We start from the raw sequence: 26,309 nt of genomic DNA, 5'->3' as shown, positions 1-26,309 counted from the left end.
TTCTTCTCCTTTTGTTTCCATTATAAGTTTTCTACATATGCTCAGTCCTTTATTTTTTATTATGATTATTCTACCACCATATTCGTTTGCCAGTTTCTGTGCCCCCGCCCCCTCTTTCTCTTTCTCCTGAAGTGTGATGCTGGGAGCTGCAGCTGTGTATTGATCCAGGAGATAAAGCAGGTGTAATACAATTTGCGATATTAATTTTAAAGTTACATTATTCTAGAATGCTATATTGACATTTCTCTCTCTCTCTCTCTCTCTCTCTCTCTCTCTCTCTCTCTCTCTCTCTCTCTCTCTCTCTCTCTCTCTTTCTCTCTCTCTCTCTCTCTCTCTCTCTCTCTCTGTCTTTGTATTTTGTTTTTATCTTTGTAATTCTGTAATTCCACAAAATACCTACAGACATATTTTTCTTCCACTCATTTCTTCCTATCTTCATTTGGTTATATTCATAAGCAAATCCATAATATTCTATAGTTATATAATATAACTTGAATAGAACAGTCAAGTATGTCAGTTCCGATATAGGGTGATTCCCCATTTTTTTTTTTTTTCCTTTGCTAAAATCGGGAGATGGTCATGATGAATGAATGTGTTTGTACTAAATTCATACTTTTTCTAGATTTACCTGCATTTTTAGCACTTACGGAGGAATGAGCGATGATTCCTTCTTTCCCTCTTAGTCTTGCTTATTTTACCTTTTTCTGTAATACGAGGGTTCGTTCATACCTTCCCATCCGGAAGACGCGCAGCTCATGGAACTCTAACAGGGCGTGTAACCTGCTTGTACGACCTGTAATTGCTCGCTCGATTACCGTGTGTTAAGCATCCGGGAAGTTGGGACATAACGAGGTTATCATCCCACTGAATAGACCGGTGCTATTCATCATTTCATGTTTTTTTGTTTATAGTTCTGGATTGAGAATTCCAGAGAGCCATATGTTGCAATGGGCGTATAGCTTGTGTGAGGGAGAAATACATATAAAGTTGTTCCTGGCGTTAGGCAACACAGGAAAGTGATATGTCATGTCATGAGCTTGTTTTTGTAGAAAAACCGGACATGGATATAGACTCTTCGTAGAGAGAAAGAAGGGGGAGGGTGCTGGGAAGGGCGATTGAGAGGTTATTCTTGGCGAAATCTAAATATTTATGCATTTTATTTCATTTTGCAGACTTTTTCGGTATCTGCCAGTATAGCCTCACTCTCTCTCCTCTTTCCTCTCTCTCTCTCCCTCCCCCCCCCTATCCCACATCCTCACATTCGTTCTCCGTGACTAGCATTGCATTTAGTCAGCTATAGCTGTAGAGTTTCCCTTGATTTGTAGTTTATTATAGGGTGTTATTCTCGCTTGTTTACCGTGGGCTCATTATAGGCCTGTGTAAACTTACTACTCGACAGGCGAGGTTTTCTGTATGCAACCTTACTATTTTTTCGAGACGATGATGCTTTTGACCGTTTGGTAATGGTGATTGACATGTTAACAAGTTGGTGATAGTTTTCTTGATCACAAAGTTGATGGCAATCACTTGAAATACCGTTATTAAGCCAGTCCGGAAAAAGAATGACTTAGTCTTAAACAACATACCACTTTTGGGTTCAGATGTGTATCCCGTTCCTTGCCCCCTCGGTTGTTCTTTAGTGTTATACTCCCCCTGTTATTTTGATTTCTCTTTTTCACATGGTTGCTATGCCTGTTCATAATGTGCTATTCTAGAAGGGCTCTGGTTGCTTACTGGATATTAATACCACGTTCTTTTCAACATTGTGGAAGTCCTATCATTGGCGGATGTAGGAAAGATTGCATTATATTTTGATAGCACTTATTCTTTGCTGGTTCGAATTGTGCGGTGATAAGATAGTGGCATAGTGTTGGGAATTTGATAACATGCATCAGTAGGTAGGATAAGAGGTGCCGTATTTTTGTGGGATTATGTTGTCACTGCTTATCGACAATAAGTTCCTGTTGTTATAAGTGTTAAATTACATCAAGAATTTTTGCAAACACATTTGTTAATAAACTCCAAAAATTGATTTTTATCCTCGAGTTACTTTTTCTTATCAGCGTGTTCTACATTCTTGAACTAAATTGACTGATTCAGATAAAAATCTTTTTGTGTATCAAAGGAGTTCTCAAGTATCCAGAGAAGCGAAAAAAACAAGATAGGTTCTATCACACGGATGACGTAAGCATCTTGACCCGTCCTGAGTCATGTTATTCGCTTTAATATTCGCCTCCAAAGAAGGTTATATCAATTGCGCAAAGAAACTACGTCGCCCTTCAAGATGCCGCTCCCTCCCACCGCCATTGTCTTGCAAGGATTTCTGGGCTGTCCTTCGCTCCTTTCCTCTTGGGGTTTCAACACGCCCCTCTTCACTCTCGGGCGTATCCTTTATCCTCCTCCGCCCGGCGTCCTTTGGCTCGGCCTTTGGGAGGAAAGAATCTCGGACGTGATCTGTCGCCTCACCTGGAGACGGCTGGCTTGTGGCAAGACGAGGGGCTTCGTGGCGAATAGGATGCACATGCGGGGACGCACAAGGGTACACGCACATCACGTATACGTATACACATGCATGCACATCCACAACCGCACATGCATACATGTACATACACATACACAACCACTTACACATGAAATACATACATATACATACACATACACAACCACTTACTCATACATATACATATACATATACATACACAACCACTTACTCATACATATACATATACATATACATACACAACCACTTACTCATACATATACATACACATACACAACCACTTACTCATACATATACATACACATACACAACCACTTACTCATACATATACATACACATACACAACCACTTACTCATACATATACATACACATACACAACCACTTACTCATACATATACATACACATACACAACCACTTACTCATACATATACATACACATACACAACCACTTACTCATACATATACATACACATACACAACCACTTACTCATACATATACATACACATACACAACCACTTACTCATACATATACATACACATACACAACCACTTACTCATACATATACATATACATACACAACCACTTACTCATACATATACATACACATACACAACCACTTACTCATACATATACATACACATACGCAACCACTTACTCATACACATACACAACCACTTGTACCTACACACATGCATATACATACATATGCATACACATACATACGCATACACAACCACTTGCACATACATATATATACATGCACTACCACTTACACATCCACTTATATATATATTTTATATATATGTATATATATTTATACACATACATATACACATACACATACACACCCTTGTTTCCCCCAATCCCCTTCCGCCCCTCGCCCTCGAGCACGCGCCTTCACCTCCTCTTGCTGCAGTGCGTAGCAGTACGCCCGCCCGAGATGCGTCTACTGCCGTGAGCCTCAAGGAAAAACGCCATAAAAAGAACCCAAGAAAGAAACGGACAAGATCGTCGCACCGAAGGGTTCTCTCGGGCGTACTCTTTCCTTCGGCAGTTTCAGCAGTCGGGTCACGGCTGAAGCGAGGCGGCCGCTGCGAGTAGAATTTTTTTTAGTTGTATTTTTTTTTTTTGTGTGTGTGTGTGTGTGTGCGCGCTCAAGATGGCGGTAGAGCCTTCGTCAGGTGATAGACGTATATTGCTTTTATTTTAGATTTGTTTCGAAGTTCTTTATTCTTATTATTATATTCTTATTTTGATTTGATTTGGAAGTTCATCATTTTTTTTATACCAAACACGCACTTCTTTTTTCCGCACACTTATTTCACTTTGTACTCTTTGTAGACTTTATTTTCTCTTCCCCAAAAAATGTTCTTTTTCCCCTTACCCCCCTTTCTTTATCTTTTTTTTTTTTCTTTCCTCTTACCCCCCCCTTCTGTATCTTTTTTCTCTTCGCCCCATTGTCGCAGGTAACTAGCAATTGATCAGAATTCTTGGGAGAGTGTCAGTACGTCCTTTCCGTGACAAACATCCAAACAGGAGGATTGAATGAAGGGGATGTCATGCATACCAAAATTCTTCGACATGTGTACACGAGTGCCATGATAAGATGAATTTTATTTTATTTCAATTTTCGTTTCTTTTGGAGAAATTAAATAGAAACTGACAGTCGTGTATGTGGTATGATATAGAATTTGTTTCTCGTCGGAATGCCTTGTCAAATTTTTCTGGTGTCTTTTAAGATAAGCTTGTTTTTCGCATGTATTACAACGATGTTGGATTATATATCGTTTAATAATAACGAAGTTGGGATATATAACGCTTTTCATTTTCCGATACGGTTAAATAGGTGTGAAGAAAATCGAAAATGTTCTTAGGCGTAAGCGGCGGGCCGGAAAGACGCGTTGCTATGACAACGCAGTAGCCATTCAGCTTTAGCCAGTGTGCCAATAGGTGCGTGGAGGAAAATCACTAACAAGATGAATGAGACAATCAGACATGCACGAATAAATGAAAAATAAAAGACAAAGAATAAGGATTCGGAAAAAAAACACGAAACCAGGGGAAAGATACACAATTCGCAAAGAATAAAGATTTCAATGTTAAATCGGGAAGAAACCGAAAAGGAAAAAAATAAAAAAAATTGGAAAGGAAATAAAATAAAGTAAAAGGTACACACCAACCATACAGGAAGTCCATACAATGCCAACATGAAATATACGCACAGCCCTCCTGGGAATAGTAATGAGCCATTGGTAACTCATGGTCAAGGTAGTCGACGCCGAGACCAAGTTCAAGGCGAAGGATAAACACACCAAGCTATTTATATATCTTCAGAGGGGAAAGCGTTATTCAACTGTTTTATCTCCGTTTTTCTTAATGCCACGATTTTGTAACGTCTTTTGTTTATACGGGTTTATAGGTTTATAGAATTAGGAGTGGCTTCAGTTCTGTAAATATGGGTGTATATATGCAGGCATACACACACGCTCACAAACCTGCATATATTACGCACAAGATACACTTCCCTGACAATAATGAACCTAATACCTTGTAATCAGCTGTTGCTGTATGGAATTACATTACGCAAGTTCTTCACTTCACTCTCCAATTACATACTTGAACTGGAAAAGATCAACACACGTCAAACAGGTTTTAAGATCTGGTGTTTCTCTGAACTGATCCGGTGACACATCGCGTATGTTCAGTTATACTTAGGAATGCATAGTTCTTTGCGTTGATTGTGTCTTTCGTTCATAAGTGGCGAAGTTCAAAGGGCGTTATAAATCTAAAATATCTTCATGCTTGTTAGGTTATGCTTCCTCCCACAATAAAGATTAAGATGCACGTGGCTCTTCACTTTTAGATAAGGATACACTCTTTACTACAGATTTCTTAAAATGATTCGTGCATTGCGTGATGCCAGGATCCACGGCCGTGTGTCATGAGAGCGGCTACCTGCTGTCACCGCCCTCGCACCTGCACGCGTTCCAATGGTTACCCCTCCTTATTGATTCCTTGTTACCTCTTGCCCACCAGCCAGCCTCTTTCTTATTTATATTTTCTTCAACAGTTCTGCACTTCATTGTATTTTTTAGGGGGGATATCACATCAGTGGTTATTATTATTAGTTTATTTTTCTCTTTTCCTTTAAACAAAACTTTTTACTTATTCTTTAGGGCTTGTTTTTTATTTGCGTCTTTCATCAACGTTGCATCGGTTGTGCAGTCATCCTCAAGGCCCTGCCAAAGTATTTATAAATTCTTTAATTCATACCTTCTTTCTTGCTTTGTCATTCTGTGTACACTCTTGTCTCTAATTCTTGTTCCAGTTTCCTCTCTTCTTCCCCTCTTACACCGCTCGCTTCTCCCCTCTTCCCTGTTTTTCTTCCCTCTCGCAGTGGAAATTTCCAGTCCACATCTTTTTCCCATTTTTTCTTCCTAAATCAGTAGTCAGTTCAGATATCGGTATAATTTTCTTGGACCTCCGCGGTCTCTTCTGCCTCCTGAGACTCCATAATTGGGCACATTAGGCGTCTGGGGGCATTTTTTATTTTTTATTTTCATTTAAATGCTCCTGGAATTCCCTCTGACGTTTATACCTGCATGCTGCTTGCGTAGATGAGATTTCAGGTAGAATCCGGAATCGTATAGAACAGGTTTTTTGAGTGACTGTAAGTGCGGACGGGATTAGGCAGTCCAAGAACTCTCCGGGAACCACGTCATTAACCACGCCAAGGTGAGATGAAAGCTCTCGGCCAACCTGCTTTGGACTCCCTCACGGCCAAGGGAGTCTTCTCGCGGCAGCACACTGAGATCCCAATCCAAACACGTACATGGGACGATTTCTAATTTCTTTCTTTTGTGAGAAGTCTGTCGACAATCGATTTCGTCCACTTGCCTCTGTCACTGGCTCAGTCGTGTCGTGCTTGATTCAGTGGTTGTGGATTGCATAGGCCTATCTTGTAACAACTTTTCTCCCTAGTAAAATCTCAAATAGACCACGGTAAGGAAGGACGTACAATGGTGGCATTGATCATCCAGAACGTTCTACGCTTCGTTTTTCTACATCACATCTGCAGCATCAGCTTAAAAAGCCACGTGGCGAACCTGGGGCCACCGCTCTACCTCGCACAGTCAAAGCGTGTGCAAGTGTAGCGCCACTTTAAACTTCACACGTCACAGGACCAAATATTCACACGAATGCCATGGTACACTCTCACCCCCTTTTGAGACCTATATTTAGATCTCCGTTTATACAGTCTATCAAGTCTATCGGTACTATTTTAGTGCGGTACATGAACGAGACTTCGTTCCGTGTAGGCCGTTGCTTGCGTGCTGGTACAGTCGGCGCCGGACAAGGCGAAGCGTACATGCACCGTCTTTGAACGCCATGGAGTCGCATTTTGTGATGTTTTGTGTTTGTGATAGCTAGTCTCGGTATCCTCTGTTCCTTCTACTTGTGTCGATTTCTAAGAGGTCGCTTGCTCAAGTTTTCGAAGAGCCGGGAACGCCAATCGATAAAACCTCATGACATTTCGAAGCGAGGCGAGCGGAGAGGGTGTTAGGTATGACTCGCGCTGCACATCTAACGTAATGGACTGTGTATCATAAGAAATAAAAACTTTGCACTAGCGGTTGGGTTTCTCGGATGATGCTTTGGGGTTTAGAGGGCGATTCCAGGAGAGGTGAATCTCGGGCGTTCTTGGGTATATCTCGGATAGGTTTTATTCTTGGCTCGTCTCCACCGCCAGCTATCGATTTCTTCCGGCCGAGGTACTGGTGGTGACGTCACTGCGTTTGTTCGTGTGTGTGTCTGGGTGTATGTGTGCGTGTGTTTGGTCGTTTGTGCGTATGCATGCGTGTGTTAATGTACCTGTTTGCTTGTTTGATGTTTGTACGTGTTTGCTCGCATTATTTGATCGCTTGTGTGGGCGTGCAAGTTTTGATTTACATGTTGCATATTTAATTTGTGGGAGGATTTAAGCCTTTGCTTGTTTCTTTTTTCATCTTTGAATATTTATGAATGTGCAAGACCTCAAATTAGCTTTCCTTTGCTACTAATTATCCCACATACTAATGGAATCTTTCCTCGCTCTTGGATGCCTCTTACATTTATGATTACATTGTATATTTTATACACATTTTACGAGTGACGAATTGTTTATTTCTCGTTAATCCGAGTCGATTTGATCGAGTGATGCGTATTGTCCGGACGGTTTGATTTGTTTGTTTGCGATTTATATATAGCTGGTGGTTGGGGGTTGGGGGGAGGCCGTATTTGCCTGACTGGGGAAACCTCTCAAAGGCTTTAGTGACATTTGTCAGCAGTTTCGTAATGTTTCGTTCAAATGGGATTTTTAAAGTTATTTTTTCAGTGATCGTTCATGCAAAGCAATGGTTTTATATTTTTATTCATTGCTATCCGTAATTGATGTCTTTTTGCCTCTTTGAGATGGAAAGTCCAATAATTTCACTTTTATATTTCTTTACATCATCACTATCTCCTTTACATAACCCGTGACGCTTAACCTAGTGCACCGACCCGCTCGCTCCCTCAGACAACATCTTCCCCTCATTCTCTCTTGTCCTCATTCAACCTCATCCACGGCGCGCTCCCTCAGCCTTGCCCTCGCTTCGAAAATCTCTTGGTAATGATCTCCATCACGAAAGGCGGTTTTGTGAGCGATGGGCGAGCTGACGAGTGCCCCGGGAAGGAAGTTGTGGATTTTGGTATTGCGAGGTTGCGGCGCGGGCAGTGTTGTGTGGAGTGGCATGTGTGTCATGTCTGTTTCTTTTTCTTTCTGTGGCGGCGTCATGTCTGTTTCTTTTTCTTTCTGTGGCGGCGTCATGTCTGTTTCTTTTTCTTTCTGTGGCGGCGTCATATCTTTTGTAGTGTCACGTTATGCCTCTTGTGTATGACAATGCCAACTGTCAGCTGAATGCGCCGCGTCATATTCAGTTGCATTCAGCGTCGCGGCGTCACGAGTCTAGTACCCCTCTGAAGTGCGCGTCATCTCCCTTTCTTGCTATCCTGAGCATTTCTTGAAAACAGTGACTAGGGAAAATAAACAATTCATGTAATGTACTTAATCTCATTGTCAGAAAGGGTACTTGGTCTAATTAGCACAGTCAGATAATAAGTAACAAACAGTGACTGTTTTGGATGTCATTGCACAATTGCATTTCAGTGCAGGCAAGTGCGTGATCATGCGTCTAACAAAGCATAGTTAAATCTGCCCTCAACGCCCTGTACAAGCAACAGCTGTTTTATTAAGACTCCTGCTTTAGTGCTTTCTTTCATTCTGTTCTCCGTGATCAAATATTGATTTTAAATGGATCTCGTGCTCTTCAGATATCACTTTGATGTTGATTCATCATCTGAATGAGGAGATTTATGACCCCCACCCCCTTCTCTCTCTCTCTCTCTCTCTCTCTCTCTCTCTCTCTCTCTCTCTCTCTCTCCCCTTCATTCTTTCCATTTTCTTTCCCTCGTCCCTCTTTCACTCGCACCATTTATCTAATTCCCTCACTCTCTCATTGCACCTATCTCTGGCAATAGAATGAGTGCATTAGCTTAAGTGTGACGAGAAGGGTATCAGTGTGCTTGGTAAGGACGACTGTCAGGAGGGAAGACTAGTTTTGTAACAGAAGATTCTCCGACTGTGGTACATCGGCTCAATGACAACAGCAAGGCATAAAAACCGCGATAGGAACAGTGCCAATGGGAACAACGCTAACAGCATCTGTGTTTTTATACCATTCATTTCCTTTTAGCCCTACTACGGTTTATTTTTTGTATACAGGTTAGGCCGCTATATTCATGGCTCCTGAATCATCTGGCGGGCAACTTGGCTATCGCACTTTTGCGGCTGGTAGCCAAGCCCTCGTGCCAAGGATAGGTAACAAGTGTTCCCAAGTGAGAACGCGCATTGTTTGCATATGTGAGCCAACGGAGTCGCCCTGCCTGCTTTACGTGGGCGTGTAGTTAAGGGGGAAATAAGCCATCATTTTAATGTTAACCCATGGTCTTGTTACAAATGAGTCGTTACGGCGGTGCTGAATCATGACTTTCTCATGTAAATGGAAAAGTCCGGTCATGATGAGAATAGAACTTGCGTGCTTTACAAAGGGACGGACTGCTCCTTCGCCCTATCTTCTGAGCATCTGTTTTTCTGGTCAGCTTGACAACGCAAGGGCCATCGTGGTGTCCGTAAAGGCCTAATTACATTAAACGCGTTAGGCCTCACCGAGAAGCACACAATTATCGGATTTCTTATCTGATCACATGTGGAAGGACAGGTATAATCCGCGTTTTCTTTCTTTTTCGGGTCGAGTAAGTCTCCCTACATATTTTGAGGTTTGTAATGTTTAACTATGGGCGGTTTCGTTCAGAATCGTGCCGCATCAGCGATAGCGATAAATCACGTGATATAAAGGTTGCCTTATCGTCATGCCGCAACAATGACTACTGATAAGAGCACATGGTTTAGGGATGGCGCGAGGAATGGCGGGACGCAGTGATTCTACTTTTCCCCCAATTTGGCGTTCCATGACTTGTATTTTCTGGTATTTATTCAGCGGTCTTTCGAACTTGGGCGTATTGTAAGAGAGGCTACAATTGGATGTTTGATAAGGCTAGTGAGGCAGGGAAGCGGGAAAGAGTGTGTATCTAGATTTTTTTTTACTCCTATTGGGCCATGATTGGCAAGATTTTGTCGATTGATATCGTGGAAGATGCAATTGTTGGCTTTTGATAACTGAAGGTCAAAAGGCTACAGTTTGTCGATTCGATTCAGGGGTTTCCTTCTAACCCCCCCCCCCCAAAAAAAAAAAAAAAAAAAGTGAAAGCACAGCGAGAAAGTCGTTTTGACAAAATTCCAACGATCACAAAAAACACAAAATCTAAACGTGAATGTATACCTTATGATTAATCGAAACCTTCCCTCCTTTCCAAAACACAAGAGGATGTTCCAACAGGGTGCGTTATGCCAATTATGCAAATTTTTGGTGAAAGAGAGAGAAAAATGGACTCAAGGTCTTCTATACCTACTTTCTCACTTTCGGATCAACAAAAAGAAGAGGGAGCCGCCACCTCGGTCGTTAAGGACACCAGGGAATCTGCCTAATAAAAAAGGCCTCAGCATCTTCGTGTCTTTTTGTTTTTTCTTTTATTTGTTTTCATTATCTGGGGGGGTGAATGGGTGTAGGTAACGTAAGTGATTGATGGAATATATTGCAAGATATACATGAAATTAGTGTGTTTTTAAGAACACAATAGACGGCCATGTAGATTTGTGTACGAGTTCATTATGCCCAACGGCCCCATGTTATTCCTACCCGAAATGAATAGGATTTTTTTTTAATATGCCTTTTTTCTTGTAAGGAAGGCCTAGGCTATTGTGAATGGTTGTTATTACTAGGCTCTTTCAGATAGCCCGCGCGCACAGTATCCGCCATTTATAGAAATCGTGGCTGTTACTAGATTAACAGGTGTCTGGGAGAAAGCAAGGTCAGGGAGGAGTGTTGGTGCGAGGATTCCTTATCTCCCATCTTCTCTGAAAGGAGGGTGTTTTTCCTTTTGGGTTTTCGTTTTCGAGATAAAGCTGGAGGATTAAGACAAAATCGGATGGGGTTTATGTTTGAGGAGGTCCTTTCAGAGAGTAAATATCGGTTGGAGAAATCCAGTGAAGGTTCAAAGAAAGTCTATATGTATAAACGTCAATGATAACGAAGTGTTGGAAGTGTTGGAGAGTGAAAGTAAAATAAGGATACGACTGACGGTGTGAATGATAAGAAGCATGGGGTGTCCAGCAGCTCCAACAATCTTCTCGCAATAGCAACCATTACACGAGTCCTATATTACCCAATATCTCGAAGGCTGTATTTCAGTGAAGGAATTTCGACGATGCGAGGGAATCCCCTTCTGGGCGGTCATGAGGAAAATCCCCCAAGACATGGCTTTTGAAAATCGAGTTTGATAGAAAGAGAAAAAAGTTAAATCCTTGCTTGCCCCACTAACCCCCCCCCCCTTTCCTTCCTCTCCCTGACATCCTCTTGGGCTGGATACAGCTGGGCTTCCGGTTAAGATGATGTAGGCGTTATTTTTGGAATTGGTGGATTACAGGTTGAAACTTTGCATAATTTCTCCCTCTCTCCCTCTCTCCCTCCCTCTAGGGAATTTAAGATTTATAATTCATTAGCAATTATTTAGCCGATAAAAGAAGGCTAGTCCTACCATCTATAATACTAAGCTTTTTAAATATTCATAAAATGTTAAAATCTTGCAAGATGTAGAAGTTATTCTAGTCTTTAAAAAATGCTGAACTGGTATAAAGAAAAAATGGCATAAGAAGAGGAATATAGAAAAAATGGCTTCAGTTCACCTTGCTTATCCTTGGACAACACGCTACGTCATCTAACCACGCCGAGAGAGTGAATCTGTGTACCTGTAGAAGCTGCAAAAGGTCAGTCGTGTCCGCACCTTATCTGGTCCATAGTGACCCGAGCCGCGTAGTACGGCTATTGCGTCATCATATCTTTAAGAATGCGACTTAATTACGAAGTATTTAGTAAAAATAAATAAATAAAAAATAAAGTCGTAACCCTTTTTTTAAATAACTGCATCTTCCATATAAGGTTTCACTTTTGTTTTAATCTGCAAGGATTATAATATTAACGCGCAAAAGGATCCAAAGAAAGATGGTGACCTCATAAGCCACTACGACCCCACAGTCACGTGGTCTTTCTAGAAAGTGACGAGAATAGGAGTGGTTAGGAGGCATTGGTAACGGAGCGACATCCTGTGGCATTTGACCGTGGGGAAGAGTGGAAGGAGGGTGAGAGGATGGGGGGGAGGTAGTGGGAGATGGTGGGGGAAGGGGGGGAAACTGGCGAAGTGAATGTATTAGTGTAGGTGAATGTACAGTCTCCATTTACTAAACCGTGTGGTCTGGGTGCGTAAGATATTTTCGTTTTATTCTCTTATTATTTTCATTATTTTAAGGGGGTAATTTGCATCTCTCGGGGTATTATTTTAATCATGTCTTATTTTCCTTGAAGGATCTCTAAAGGAAAGTATTGTCTTGAAGATCAAGGCTTTAACACTTCATTCAAGGCTCGATGACGGTTAGCACGTGGAGCCTCGACGAATTGTAAACAAACGCACGTGCTTCGCCGGAGAGATTCGCTTGAGGTCAACAAACGCCAAATCGCTTGAATCTAATTGGATAGAAGGAATAAGAATACACAAAAATAACAAACCTAAATGTCTGTTATTGCATATCCAAAGGGGAACCATAAAGTAGGTTAGGTAGTCGAGTTACAGATCCGAGGATTGAATTCAAAGCACAAATAGTAAACAGACGCACATGCTCACTATACCACTCGGCGCGGTCACCCAACAGCTGTTCTTGCACACGACACTAGTTCTACCGGTCGTTCTGTCTGGTCCAATGCAGGCCAGCTGGTCGTCTTTTCTGTATGCCGATTTATCAGTAAATTGTTTATTTACATTTCATAGATTAACTGGTTTTCGCAATAATTCGTGGAAGAACGGTTTTCTAACGTTGTGTCGAAACCCGTGGACCGGATAATTGGATGGGTGTTATAGATAAATGATTATCTGTGGTTAGTCTGGTCTGTCATTTTGTTATATGGATATTTGTTTTAAATGTTTTATTTCTCTCTCTCTCTCTCTCTCTCTCTCTCTCTCTCTCTCTCTCTCTCTCTCTCTCTCTCTCTCTCTCTCTCTCTATTTTTTTCTTATCCATCCATCTTTCCCTCCCTTCTTTTCACCTTCTTTCTCTCACCCTCCATCCATTCCTTCCTCCTTTTCACCTCTCTTCCACCCCCAACCCTCCATTCTCTCCCTACTTTCACCTACTCCCTATCTCTGTCCTTCTTTCCCTCCCTCTTTTCTGTAATGGGTCGCTACTCCTTTTCCCCTCTCTGTCCAATCCCTTCTCCTTCTCCACCCCTCCCCTATCCTTCTTGTCTCTCCCGCCTTTCTTTTACCTCTCTCTCTCTCTCTCTCTCTCTCTCTCTCTCTCTCTCTCTCTCTCTCTCTCTCTCTCTCTCTCTCTCTCTCTCTCTCTCTCTCTCTCTCTCTCTCTCTCTCTCTCTCTCTCTCTCTCTCTCTCCCCACGCGCCTTCTCTCTCTCGGCTTGCAGAACCAGTCGTCTCCCTCAACTTTCACCCAGAGTCCTTGGTTGTTTTTGTGTAAACTTGGGGTAACTAACCTACCTTTTCTTTAATACTCCACACTGTTTACAAGAACTCCGTATTTATGGAATTTAAGACGAAGAAGGTTCTTTTTGTATGAATATCAGTTTAATCATTTCTTTTTTTAGATTGGTTGCTGAAAAGGGGAATTCATGCATCAGTTTTGTCCTTCTTGCACCAGACTGGTAAAGAGGAAATTGCTAATGGTAATATATTCGGAAAGCAAATGCACGAGATGGCAACTCTCTTTGAGCTGTCTATACGTGCATACGATTTTTTTTATTTTTTTTTTTTTTTTGCGTTCATCACTGAACTTGTTTCTGAATATAACGGTGAGCGTACAGTTCATGAATGTGGTTCAGAATTTATTGATGAATTACGTTTTTGTCTCGGGTCAAAAGTATAACCTTTTTAGTATAACAAAAGGTGAATGAACACTAAATAAAACTTCCGCTAAGTTTTATCAATTTACATCAAAATTGCAGCTGCATACTGGGTTAATCTAGTTCCCCAGTCCATGCAAAACGAGCAGATCCTTGCGAGTCTTAAGTGACGAGGTCAATGGAACTGCATTGTAGAACCTGAAAGAAGAGCATGAGGAAAAAAAAGAATTTCCTTAAGAGCATTTTACAATACCCCAGTCTCACGGGGAATCCCCTGGAAGTCACGGTAACTGCGTGGGCTCCTGAACTCTGATGCAACTGGCCAGGTGGGGCTGATCCTGCGCTCTCGTCAGCTGATGTCTGCCCCGGCGACACGGAATATGGCGACCTGCTCAGCTGTTCTGTTATCTGCCAGGATTGTCGTTCTTACTCTTTCGGTGTCTATTATATATAGGCCATCTATCAGTCACACAAGCATTTTTTTCTTCGTGATTGCATACCGAATTAATTGCACTAAATTTTTTGGGTCGATTGATGACAGCGGCAATTTGCATTACTTAGTTATTCGACAATAGGGTAATTGTTCTAATCTACTTAATTGTATCATGTCAGCTTGATGTACCAGGCTGGGGAGGAAGGGAAAAGGACATGGTCGCCGTTTCTTAAGGAATTTACGTGTGTGTGTAGCCTGTCTAACCTCTAGGAAACCTACTACACGTCTTTGGTTCACCTTTCCCGAGAACCATTCATGTACTCAGCATCTCAAGAGACGTTAAAAAACAGTAGTAACCGTGTCCTTCGGAGCCTGAATTCCCAGGGACCGTCACGGCAGCATAGCGAAGCCTCTTCCAGCTGTTTCCATTTGCCGTATTGGTCAGCTTTAAAGATGATGACGCGGTACAGAGGTGCACGGGGCTAGAGGCGAACGGGGTCAGGCAGCATGACCTTGGCTCGTGGAGGGTTGGCTCTAGGGTGTTGTGTGACGGTGTATAATCTCCTTAGTCGTTGAATGCCATAAGAGATTGAGATAAAATAGCCAGAGAGGCTAGGCTTATTGTGCAGTCTTTTGTTAAGCACGCTCTTTTCCTTCTGGTTCTCTGTATGGCTGTCACTCAAATAGCGGGCACTTGCAATGAAAGTTAATAAGTTACGCAGTTTCTGTACTGTTAAATCAAGGAGGCCTTGAAACCATCATTTGAATTACATAATAATATCACGGTAAAATCAATATATACCAAATGCAGTGCAAATGCAAATTTGAATTTTGATTTTATAACTGTCTTTATGCTAAACTACGTGACATTTACTGAATAAATGTCACACCTCATTCTGTATCGACATTGGTCTCGCCCAAGTTGACCTCTTCGCCTGGCGTTTCTTACGACTATTGGTATAATTAGATGGGAGATGGTAGTGCACAGTGAAAGGGAAAGGGAAGGGCGCGTGTGGTGGGATAGGGGCGCCATAAACCTGCCGTTGAATGAGCGAGGAGACGATGGGAGTCAGGCGGGTTAATGGTCCGGAGCGCACTAAATGACGAGTGAACGGTGATTGGCCATGCGTGTGGATGATGACAGATGATAATCGGTTTGCGATGAGCTGTAACAGTTGACAAGGTGAGCGGCGAGAGGGACTGGCATGACGGCTAATGAGTGGGAAAGAAGGTTGTGAAACACGCGCCACAGCACGTGCGTACACACCACATAACACCAAACATACACTCACGCACAATAAAAAAACTGCAATGAGCAGAGGTGTAGCGGAGGCAAGCAGGAGTGAGGGAAGGAAGTGCAATGCTGTTGTTAATGCCTGGTCATGCAACCAGTCATACCAACAGACATCCCGGTGCCATGCAGCGCACTTGTATCAAAGATAGCATTCCTGACTGCTGTGGGTGCCAACAAAGCTCTCCTAAGAATATGAAGTAAAGATAGCATAAGTGGAAGCCGCAGCAGTTTATAATTATAAGTTGTGGCGAAATATAAGCCGTGGCACCTGCCGTCTCTTGTTTACTCTAGGGGCTTGACGGGTGCTGCAGTGTGGCGAATGCGCTGAATTATGGCTCTGCATGTTTTCGGGTTTGTTGCTTTTGTGCATGTAAAGTTAACAATGAAAATTTCGTTGATAAATGGTTATATTAGTCGAGCGAAATAAAATAAAGAATACGGATTTCTCCATGCTATGTAAATGCGTATTATAACTGAAAATACTGCTCATCCGTAGTACAAAAGAAAACCCCAAAGCAACCAAGATGAATCGCAACGGCAATTTATCTAAAAGGTAACCTAAACCAGCGTCGAGACCATTTTTCTATATCGCTTGGGAACCGGCCGCCACAAACACGCGAGAAGGTAGACCAGAATATGACGAAATGCGCAGGAAAGATCATGGACGGATTATGTGGTTGGTGCAGCCTCAATCCTCTCTGTGAAGGGTCTTGTTAGGTCTTCCTTTTATTTTGTTCCCCAGCCCCTCTCTCCTTTCTCCACTTTCGTGTATGTGTATAATATTCGTTTATTCGTTTAACCTTCCCACCTCCCCATCCCTTCCCCTTGTATAATCCCACGAATGGGATCCCCGACACACCCAAGGTTTTCCTCGCAACTGAAAGTACCCGAAGACTCCCCATAGCGTATAACCTTGACCTGCGTTCTCTCCACCTTGTTGCATGCCCTACTCCGTCTCAGTCTCCACCCGTAGGCAGTCTGGGATGAAAGTGTTTTTGTGCGTCTTTTTGTGTGACAAGTACAGATTGTAACAGAGGTCTAGAAAAGTTTATTTTTATTCTTTGTTATGTTTTATTTGTCTAGGTTGTGTAAGTTGACTAAGTTCAATGAGTTGTTCAGATTACCTTCGTGTTGTCATACCTTCCTGACTGACGTCAACATTGCGCACGCGCTTACTGGCTTAATATCGTTATTATGTGTAATAAACTCTAATGGCAGACCGTGTTGCGAAATGAGTACATCCGACATCAAAACTGTAATCTAACTTTCTTCAGTTCATATTACACATGTTGCGTTACATTGGAGTTGTGAATGTGACTAAAATAAACACATCTATGCTATTTTTGTCTGTTAGTTATGGTGTGTATAAGCCTACATTTCAACAAGGGTCGTTGTCTGGTCAATCTGGGTCATTCCTAACCTGTGTACTAGGTAACGTGACTACAAGATTTGTGATAAAAGAAAATTCTTTCCGATACCTCTTCATTCCTCTCCCTCCCTCCCTCCCTCCCTCCCCGAATAAGTGTTTAAAATCTGTTAATAGTAGTGTTTAGGAAAAAATTGGTAATTCTCTCTCTCTCTCTCTCTCTCTCTCTCTCTCTCTCTCTCTCTCTCTCTCTCTCTCTCTCTGTCTCTCTCTCTGTCTCTCTCTCTGTCTCTCTCTCTGTCTCTCTCTCTCTCTCTCTCTCTCCCCCCCCCCCATAAATGTTTAAAAGTTATTATCCCTGGTGTTTGGGAGAAATTTGGTAATGGCAAAACCACAGTACACCGCAACCCTCACCATCTCGTCATTCAAACCGCGGTCGATACAAGGTGAGAAACCAGACATCTCGGAGCCCAGTGCCTGATTTCGTGATTAGAAGATTGTGCTTTTTTTCTTTATCAGAAGTCAAATGCATAAATTGTTGCAGGGAAAAAAATGGTTAAGCACTTTGCTACAAATACATGTGCACTATTTTGCGAGGAGGGGATTTAAATTAGGTTTTCCCATGTATCTAAAGTGGATCCATTGTTTGTTTAGGATCGAATTGCACATTGCAGTGTAAACAAACCTCGCCTGGCGCTTTCGTCGTGAGACATATTGCAAGACTAGTGCCAGGGGATGGTGGGCAGGGACCATGGGGGGTATCGGCGTTGAGGTTGTTTTTTGGTTAAATTGTTGGCTGACGAGTTTTGGGTGGGTGTCAGGTTGATTCTGCATTATTTCCATATTAGGTTAAGTGGGAACTCTAGACAGTGGTTTGAATTGTTCTTGACAGTATTATAATGTAACCGCTTTGCATTTGATAGTTCTTTCTCTTCCTTATAAAGAATTACTGCTGATTGATTCTCGACAGACTAGCTGATTAATGGATAAAAAATTGTAGCCCCCTTTTTACGTAATATTGACCATAGGATTAAAAATGCATCGCCTAGGACTCAACCAGAACACGTGTTCTGGTCCGTGAAGGTCGGTTTAAATAACCGCAAGTAACATTGTCGGAAGGTTAGAGATGCATATATTTTGACTGATAATTTAGTGTTATTTTCCCCTTTTACTGCAAGCATTCTTTGCCTTGTTATAATTACCAACTAGATATTGTCAACTGTATAGAGTAAAACAATGGAATGAACTGGATTGACTGATTTTTGATAATAGGAAAGTTTCCCCGATATCAGGCGGAAGTAACCGCCCGAAGTCTCGTGACTCATGAGTGATGAGTAATCTATGACACCAATTCACCTCCAAATTGAGGTGTAGTTTTGTTTTCCTTGTAATTATCATAGTTTTACATTTGGTTGAAACATGTGCTTTGATTTTATTTGGATGAATATGGAGGCCTGCGAGTATATTTGGGATATCGGTCAAGCACCCTGGAAAAAGTGTAAATACCATTTCTTTACATATTTACGGATGTATTTATGAAAGTCTGCTTGTATGTCAATATAGGGAATAGTACGGGAACGCGGGAATGAAAAGGCCTTATACGACGAGAACACGGGGATGAAAAGACCTTTTATACGAAGAGGGGCAAGGTGAATTGAGGATAATTGAATTTTATTGACGCAGTAGCTCGCCGGTCTTGCACATTCAGGAGCGGCGGCGCCTATAGTACTCGGGAGTATACGGGCTTGCATCTCAAGTGTTTTTTCTTCGCTCTGGGTAATGCGTGTGTGCGTGGGGCAGTTGATTCACCGAGGTCTGGTCATGGTACACGTAGACTGATCTTCGACGAATCAATGAGAGATTTATCACAAGAATCTAAGGGCTAAAACATTCGAACAGTTTCCTGAGGTGGTGATATTAAAAGTTTTGGATTTTTTCATATTTAAGAGACTGAAGTTCCGCGTGGATTTTCCTGGAAACGTGACTCAATGGTTCGAATTTTTAAAAATATTTTTTACCTATTATGATTCGGCTCTTGTACTGGATTTTCCTGGAACATGACTCAAGGTAAGGGACAATACAATAATTTTTAAATTTCGAGCACAATTTCTTAATCGAGTCCTTGAAGGTAGCTTTATGTACATGGAATTAATGATGGCTGCTATATTCATTTTTTTTTGCAAGTATGAAGCTATTACTAACGGTGTTCCTTCGCTGTCCCCGTGCTGTTTTGTGTACCGCTTGACATGTCCTGATTAATGAACTTTGCCTAACAATGCAGTAGACATAACAATAGCTTTCAAAACATCAATTCCGTCCCGTCCACTGTCTCCCTCCGTCTTCCCTTCTAGGTATCTATTATTTCATCTACCTCTTTCATATTTAAAGCAATTCGATAAACTTTCTCGCCCTCCGAATAAGTATTTCAAAGACGGGTATGCTTGCGCGCTCTGACGCACAGTATCCAACATGTCAACGCGTCACAGAACCGCCAACGGTTATAACACTGGCGCGCCTTGACGTCAGAGCTTGTCACGTGGATACGAAACAGAGCTTGGTGGGGTGCCGGGAGCATTTGTGATATTTGTATTCGATTATAATAATTATTTTTCGAAGTAAAGATGTAATCATTAGTCACTAATGATGTATATATAATTATTCCTTAATTGTTGCGTCAAGGGTAGTTACGCCAGGTAGAGAGAGAGAGAGAAATTGGTCTCATTACTTATTTATAGTTTCATTACAGTGCCAGAGAGAGAGATTGAAGGGAGCAGAGGGGGAGGGGAGAGGCAAGAGGTAGGGAGCGAGGGCAACGGGGGCGGGGCTCAGGGAGAAACAGGTGCCACCCAGCGGACGCTAAAAAGAAGTGCCAACTTTTGTAGTCTTACAAAACATTTTATTAGCGCGAGGATATATTTTTCGGTATGAAGTCCTACCTAAATTATATATATATATATAATATATATATATATATATATATATATATATATATATATATATATATATATATATATATATATATATATATATATAGCGAGCAAAAAAACAAACAAATACCCTGTAACAGCCGATGTATTTGCTCCAAGGATGTCCGAAGGAGAGGTGTGATTTCTGGCGGGAGGGAAGCGGGCCGGGACGAAGGTTCACCATATTGCAGAGGAACTTTCTCCGACCCCCAGAGCCCATCGCTCAAGTTCACATCAACCACTAAAAAAACTTTTACGTTCAGGGTGGAATGACTCGAGTCCTTTCCCTTTCATTTCCTCTTGGGAGGCGGAGGTGGAGGCTGGGTGAGTGACAGCGTAGGTTGAGCGAGTGAATCCGGGAATTGAACGAATTCGTCTTTTATATAAAACCGGGCGTTTTTTACTGGTCCCTTTGCATAACCACTTTCATCCATATGGTCTCTTATTACACTCTTGCAGGTCTTATGCGATCCCCATTTTATGAATTACTTGTCTGATATTTCTTGTTTTAACTATTGACATATAATTATTTTCCCTTAATATTTTACTTTATAATTATCTGTAATGATTAGGTAATATGACCCTTGGTGTATCGTTTTTAGATATAGTGTGTTGATGCTTTGTAAAACTGGTTTGTCAAAATAAAGCTTGTTAAAACCTGAAACCTTACACATGCACCATGCTTTCATCCTTTGTGTATCTAGAATAGCACAACTGGAAGAAAAGAAATGTGTATTCTTCCTCCTCCTTCCATTAACTTCTAGTCACGCTACCTTTTGACATTATGTAGTTTGCGTTTCTCTATCTCATTAGGAGTTAAAGGGTCTTGCGTGGAATTACCTCATATAATATCAATTAGCATTCATAAAGAATTTGCTTCAAAGGCTGTTACCGCTGTTTGTGCAATTTTGTTGGTATTTCCCCTGAGACAATGGAATTCATGAAAATGGGGTGTAATAATAATAGTAACAAAAATAATCTTGAAAAAATCTATTAGGTAGTTTGATATGTAGAGGTATGACTCCTTATTTAAGATATAAATATATAATAAATGTGGCTGCATGTATAGAGTATAATTCACAGCAAAAGTATTGTTTTTTCATAGTGATCTTCTCTTGTAGGTCCTGCCACTTGGGCCAGCCTCTACCCCATTGCTGGTGGCAGTCACCAGTCCCCAATTGACATCAAGGGGTCGAGTTGCCCGTGCGACAGTAACCTAACTGGCATTCAGGCGACATATCAAGACATCAGGATCTCGGAGCTCTCCAACAGCGGACATTCATGGAAGGCTCAGGTTGCTGGGGGAATGTCACGTGAGTAGAAGAGACACTTTGCTGGATGTCGATATATAAGCAGAGAGATTCTTGAAATATGATTTTTTTTTTCTTTTTAATAGGTAACCACGGAAAGTATATTTGCGCAACATGCATTTGACTCCACGTTTTCAGTTGTGATATTATCCAATTATTTAATTATTTCAACTTTTTCCCAATAGTCCTAAAAGGAGGACCTCTGTCGGACGAATACGTATTGGAACAGTTCCATTGCCACTGGGGTAAGACGAATGAAACCGGATCCGAACACACCGTCAATGGTCACTGCTACTCTGGGGAGGTAATAGATATTAACGTTTTCATGTGCTGCAATATCCGCATAACGTAAACATAATAAAAATGACAGTTTCTTTATATTCCTAAATATTGCATTTGCAGTTTGTCCCACTATTTGATTTTTTCTCACTGCAGTTGCATTTGGTGCACTGGAACAAGACCAAGTTTAAGAGTTTTGCTGAAGCTGCAGCTGCTGAGGGTGGTCTTGCTGTACTGGGGATGTTCCTTGTTGTAAGTTTAAGAAAAAATGCAGTTCTCTGACATTGTTAAATGCACTAGGCTTAAATGCAAATTATATGCCTTTGTTCATCCCAATTTTACAAAGCTTGTATGAAGTTGCATATGAATTAAGACAATTTGAAGTAATTTAATTAAAGTAATATTTTTTAAACCATTGTACCTCATCACATGTATAAATATTCATAAAGTCCTTAATTTTAGGTTGGCAATGAACATGCTGAACTCGGCAAAGTTTGCAAGTTGCTCCCCTTCATTCAGCACAAAGGCCAAGCTATTACTTTAACTGATCCAGTTAACCCAGCAGCTTTCCTGCCTGGTAAGTATCAGCAAAGAGGTAGTTAAAGAAAATGGTCTTTTATTTTAATGGAGTTCATTTCTTACAATTGTTCTCATGGTTGGTATTTTCATTCCAACTGTAAAGTGTCTCATTTCAAGCCCATTGCCTAAAATAGCATGTAGGCAGATTTCCAGCACTGACTAGAGATGTTGTCTTCTAAAGCAGTTCTGGTGTGAAGAAAAGTGTTCAAGGTGTTCTCCCAAGACTGTCAGGTATTATACAAGATTATCCTTACTGAATGGCACTACTACCTTTTTTACTGTATCACAGCTTCTAAAGCTTGCTCTATATCCCAAATATAATTATGACATATATGAAGCTCGCCAAACTTCAGGATACAATTTTATTGATCATGCTCCTGAAAAAGGCATTTGGATTCTTTCTTTCTGCCTCCTCTACTTTCTCATTGCTGCATTATATTTGGCAAATACACAGATCAGAAAAAGAATATGGCTTTCAGGTTATACCATAACCATATGCTTTCTGTTGTCTTGCCTTGATGTGGAGGCACATACTTGCAGCATTATAATGAATACTTCAGTGATTTTCCTTTTCTCTTCTTTACCTGTAATTCATTCTAAATGAAGAATATAGGCCTCCAGTGAGAAATGCATATTAATTTAGAATTCTGAAGCAGCTGATTGGTGTGTGTGTGTATGTATGTATGTATGTATATACATACATATACACACACTGTTTATAAAAACTAAATTGTAAAATATTACGAGTGATTATAATTGATTGTGTCAGTACAAGTATTTTTGTGCATAAGAAAATGCGTTGTTTGAGCTATGGTTCGCTATTAGCCTTATTGTTAATGTTACACTTTGTTCAGAATTTTACCAACAAAGGAATATGACTGATTATTCAAAGACATTTTTATTCATTTAAGAATATTAGCCTGATTTATAAAAATCTCAATTTCTCCATCACCTCCATTGTCCAGATGTGATAATTTTTAATCTTCAAAACCTAGTTATAAGTAAAAAAAAAAATAAAAAATAAATTTTGTATTTCCCATTTACATCAGTCTTTTCATGATTTATAAAGGATAATGACCTGTAATTCATTATTGTTAGTAAAGAAAGTAGAGATTTTAAAAACCCTTAAGATGGATTACAACATGGAAACTGTAGGCACAAAAAGGAAAAATGCCCACCACAAATACGCTAGCAAAGAAAAAGAAAAGGTTAATACTTTGTATAGCAATCAACACAGCTTTAATGTCTGACATCACGTGGCTACTCGAGCTTTCCCATGAGGAATGACACTTTTTTTCAGGCATTTCTTTAAGCCATGTCTGGTGTATTTCAACAATGCATGCTATCAGAATATCTTTAAAATACATTCAGCAATTTTATTTTATATGTAACAGGGGCTAATCTGCACCCCAGTTTAGTCAACATGCTAAGAAGCTGAATGATAATGAAGATTAAGTCAATTTTTTTATGCCTAAAATATATTTGGTGTTGCTGCTCAGAGCTTTCCATTTCCATTGCCATGACTTTGTTATAAATGGTCATCTGAATTCCAAAAAAGCTATTACTTATCATAACTATTGTTAAGCTAAAAATGAAGTCTAGTTTTCAAGGTTTTTGGAATATCTTGAATACTGTTATAGAATTGTGTAATATGTCAACAGGATAGGCCTATTACAGCTGAAATAGAACTATATATATTTTGTTCATCCTTCCATTATCATTGTATTTTTGTTATAGGTTTTACCAGTATCATAATACAATTATTTGGCTGTTATTGTATTTTATTTTCACAGCATATAGATCAGGGTTTTTGTAATTTTTTTTTAATGAAGTTCAGACAAGTATTTCATAAGCTTGCCAGACTGTTTGACACAACTATTTACCTTTATAGGCAGTGGATCATATTGGACCTATTCTGGCTCCCTCACTACCCCACCTTGCTATGAATCCGTCACTTGGATTGTCTTTGAGGAGCCCATTCAGCTGTCCCAGGAGCAATTGGATGCCTTTAGGTAGGTCTTTTTGATGAATGGTAGAAATGTTTATATATATTTGTTAATTTCTAGTAGGGCTACACAAAGCTTTTCCTTCAGTTTGTATTTCACTTAAGATGCACAGCACACTTTTAATGTGTGCTGACAGTCATTGTAGTATATTACAGTATTCTTTAAAATATTTTACTTTTCAGAGCAATGAAATCCTACCATCCCACCGAGTGTTGCCCAGAGGATGAACTCGGAGGATGCCTTGTGGAGAACTATAGGCCACCATGTCCTCTCTTTGACAGAGTTGTCCGATCATACAAGGACAAGATGGAGGAAGAGTAAAACAAAGGCTGCAGAAGAATAATTATGGAAGGGGATTTTAAAGTGCTTAGAATTTAACTAGAGAAATAAGTGACACTCCAAACCAGATTGAAGATCTATAAACATCCCCAGTAATTTATTAAAAGAGCAACAGTACCAGTGGAAATTATTAATACAAAGGAAATAGTCTGAAAATGATTTTTAACATTGAAACATCATTACTTGAAGTAGTCTTTACTTTAGTTACACAAACTGATTACAGTAGAGATGTGTTAGAGATTGGTAAATGTACACTAGACATGTTAAATGTACAGTGCATTTCCAGCTGAAAAAAATAATAATAATAAAGTGCATGGTAGGCAAGTACACATTTAGGATATGTATGGCTTACAAATGTTTTGTAGATCTATGAATAATGAAGTCGAGGCATTCATTCTGGCCTTTGGCCCTGAGATAGTCGTGTTGTTTCCACACAGTTAACAGTGCATGTTACCTCACATTTGTCTTCCTCATGTGTTAAGCTATGTTCAGAAGGCACATGACATATAGCTGATGGAAAGAAGAGTGACTTGTAGGCTTAAACAGTCTGAGGTAAAAATCATTGTTAGAAAAGTGAAAGATTAGTTGATCACATTCATATTGAATAATGATTCGGGGGCCAATTTTTAAGTATTGCTGAGAAGTTTCAGATTGTGATAGTTATGTCATAAATTTTAGTGGCATGCAGGCTTACCTGGAGGGTGATTATTAATTAAAATCATTGTAAATAAAAGTGTTCCCTACCTATGTGCTCATATTGAATGAGACGTATAAACACACTTGCAACCATTTCTTGATGCGAATTGGCTGTGCAAAAATGGAGAATATTTGTTAATTTTAGTGTTTCTTTTGTAGAGATATTCCTCTGCTTTCTGTGTTCGTCCTGTTTTAACACAAGACAAATTTTATTAATTTTCTTCAAGCATGTAGTACAGTATATATATGATAATCAGTGAAGGAATTCCGGCTTTTAATGGATTCTGTAAGCTGTTAAAGCTCAGATTATTTATTTTCATGCATTGATCACATTGTTACACTTGTATATATCTATAGATGATCAAGATGTGATTTGGAACTTCAAAAAAATGATAAAATTTGAAATTGTTAAAATCTTTATGCAGTTGTGTGAATGAATATTATTTTTATGAAGCGTTGCTGTTATGTACATAAAAAGTTTTTCACACAAATGCTGAATCATCAATTACAATGTGAGGTGCAGAATACAATCTTGTTCGGCTGTTTGAAAGATAACAGCCTGACAAGGTATTTTTTCAGATTGTTGATGAAAAGTGGCAAGTTGTTAACCAGATATATGAACATAAGCTACATGTGATGAGGCAAACTATACGATATTAAAACATAGTATTATTGTCCTGTCTTTTGAAATCCGTTTACCATAAAATGCATGAAATTTCCCTTTTTTTATTATTTGATATTTGGTATTGCCCAGAACTGGTGCAATTTGCTGGAAACCAAGTATCTATGATAGAATATTTAAATTACTGACCAGTTCTTAGGTATATGTATTTTCCTAGTGATTACTTTTATTTTTTTCATCTAAACCAACAAAATTATCCTTGGTTTTACTTTTGTACTAGAGTTTCATGGACAAGATGCATTGATGATTTTGC

The 26,309-nt window shown here is 40.2% G+C and overlaps 1 protein-coding gene across 1 annotated transcript in view; it reads left to right on the top strand.

Annotated features, from left to right (window-relative positions):
- LOC113816845 (carbonic anhydrase 1) overlaps positions 1 to 26,049 on the top strand; it is a 27,666-nt gene extending 1,617 nt beyond the window's left edge. Inside the window, exons 2-7 of the mRNA XM_027368860.2 lie at positions 21,287 to 21,478; positions 21,661 to 21,779; positions 21,911 to 22,006; positions 22,217 to 22,331; positions 24,225 to 24,345; positions 24,522 to 26,049. Of these exons, the coding sequence (XP_027224661.1) occupies positions 21,287 to 21,478; positions 21,661 to 21,779; positions 21,911 to 22,006; positions 22,217 to 22,331; positions 24,225 to 24,345; positions 24,522 to 24,660 (782 nt within the window). The 3' untranslated portion in view covers positions 24,661 to 26,049. The remainder of the gene's footprint in view (positions 1 to 21,286; positions 21,479 to 21,660; positions 21,780 to 21,910; positions 22,007 to 22,216; positions 22,332 to 24,224; positions 24,346 to 24,521) is intronic.
- Positions 26,050 to 26,309: the final 260 nt, after the last annotated feature.

Source organism: Penaeus vannamei, chromosome 18 (assembly GCF_042767895.1).
Source record: "Penaeus vannamei isolate JL-2024 chromosome 18, ASM4276789v1, whole genome shotgun sequence".
NCBI classification, from domain to species: Eukaryota; Metazoa; Arthropoda; class Malacostraca; order Decapoda; family Penaeidae; genus Penaeus; species Penaeus vannamei.
This window is presented reverse-complemented; position numbering and strand designations above follow the sequence as displayed.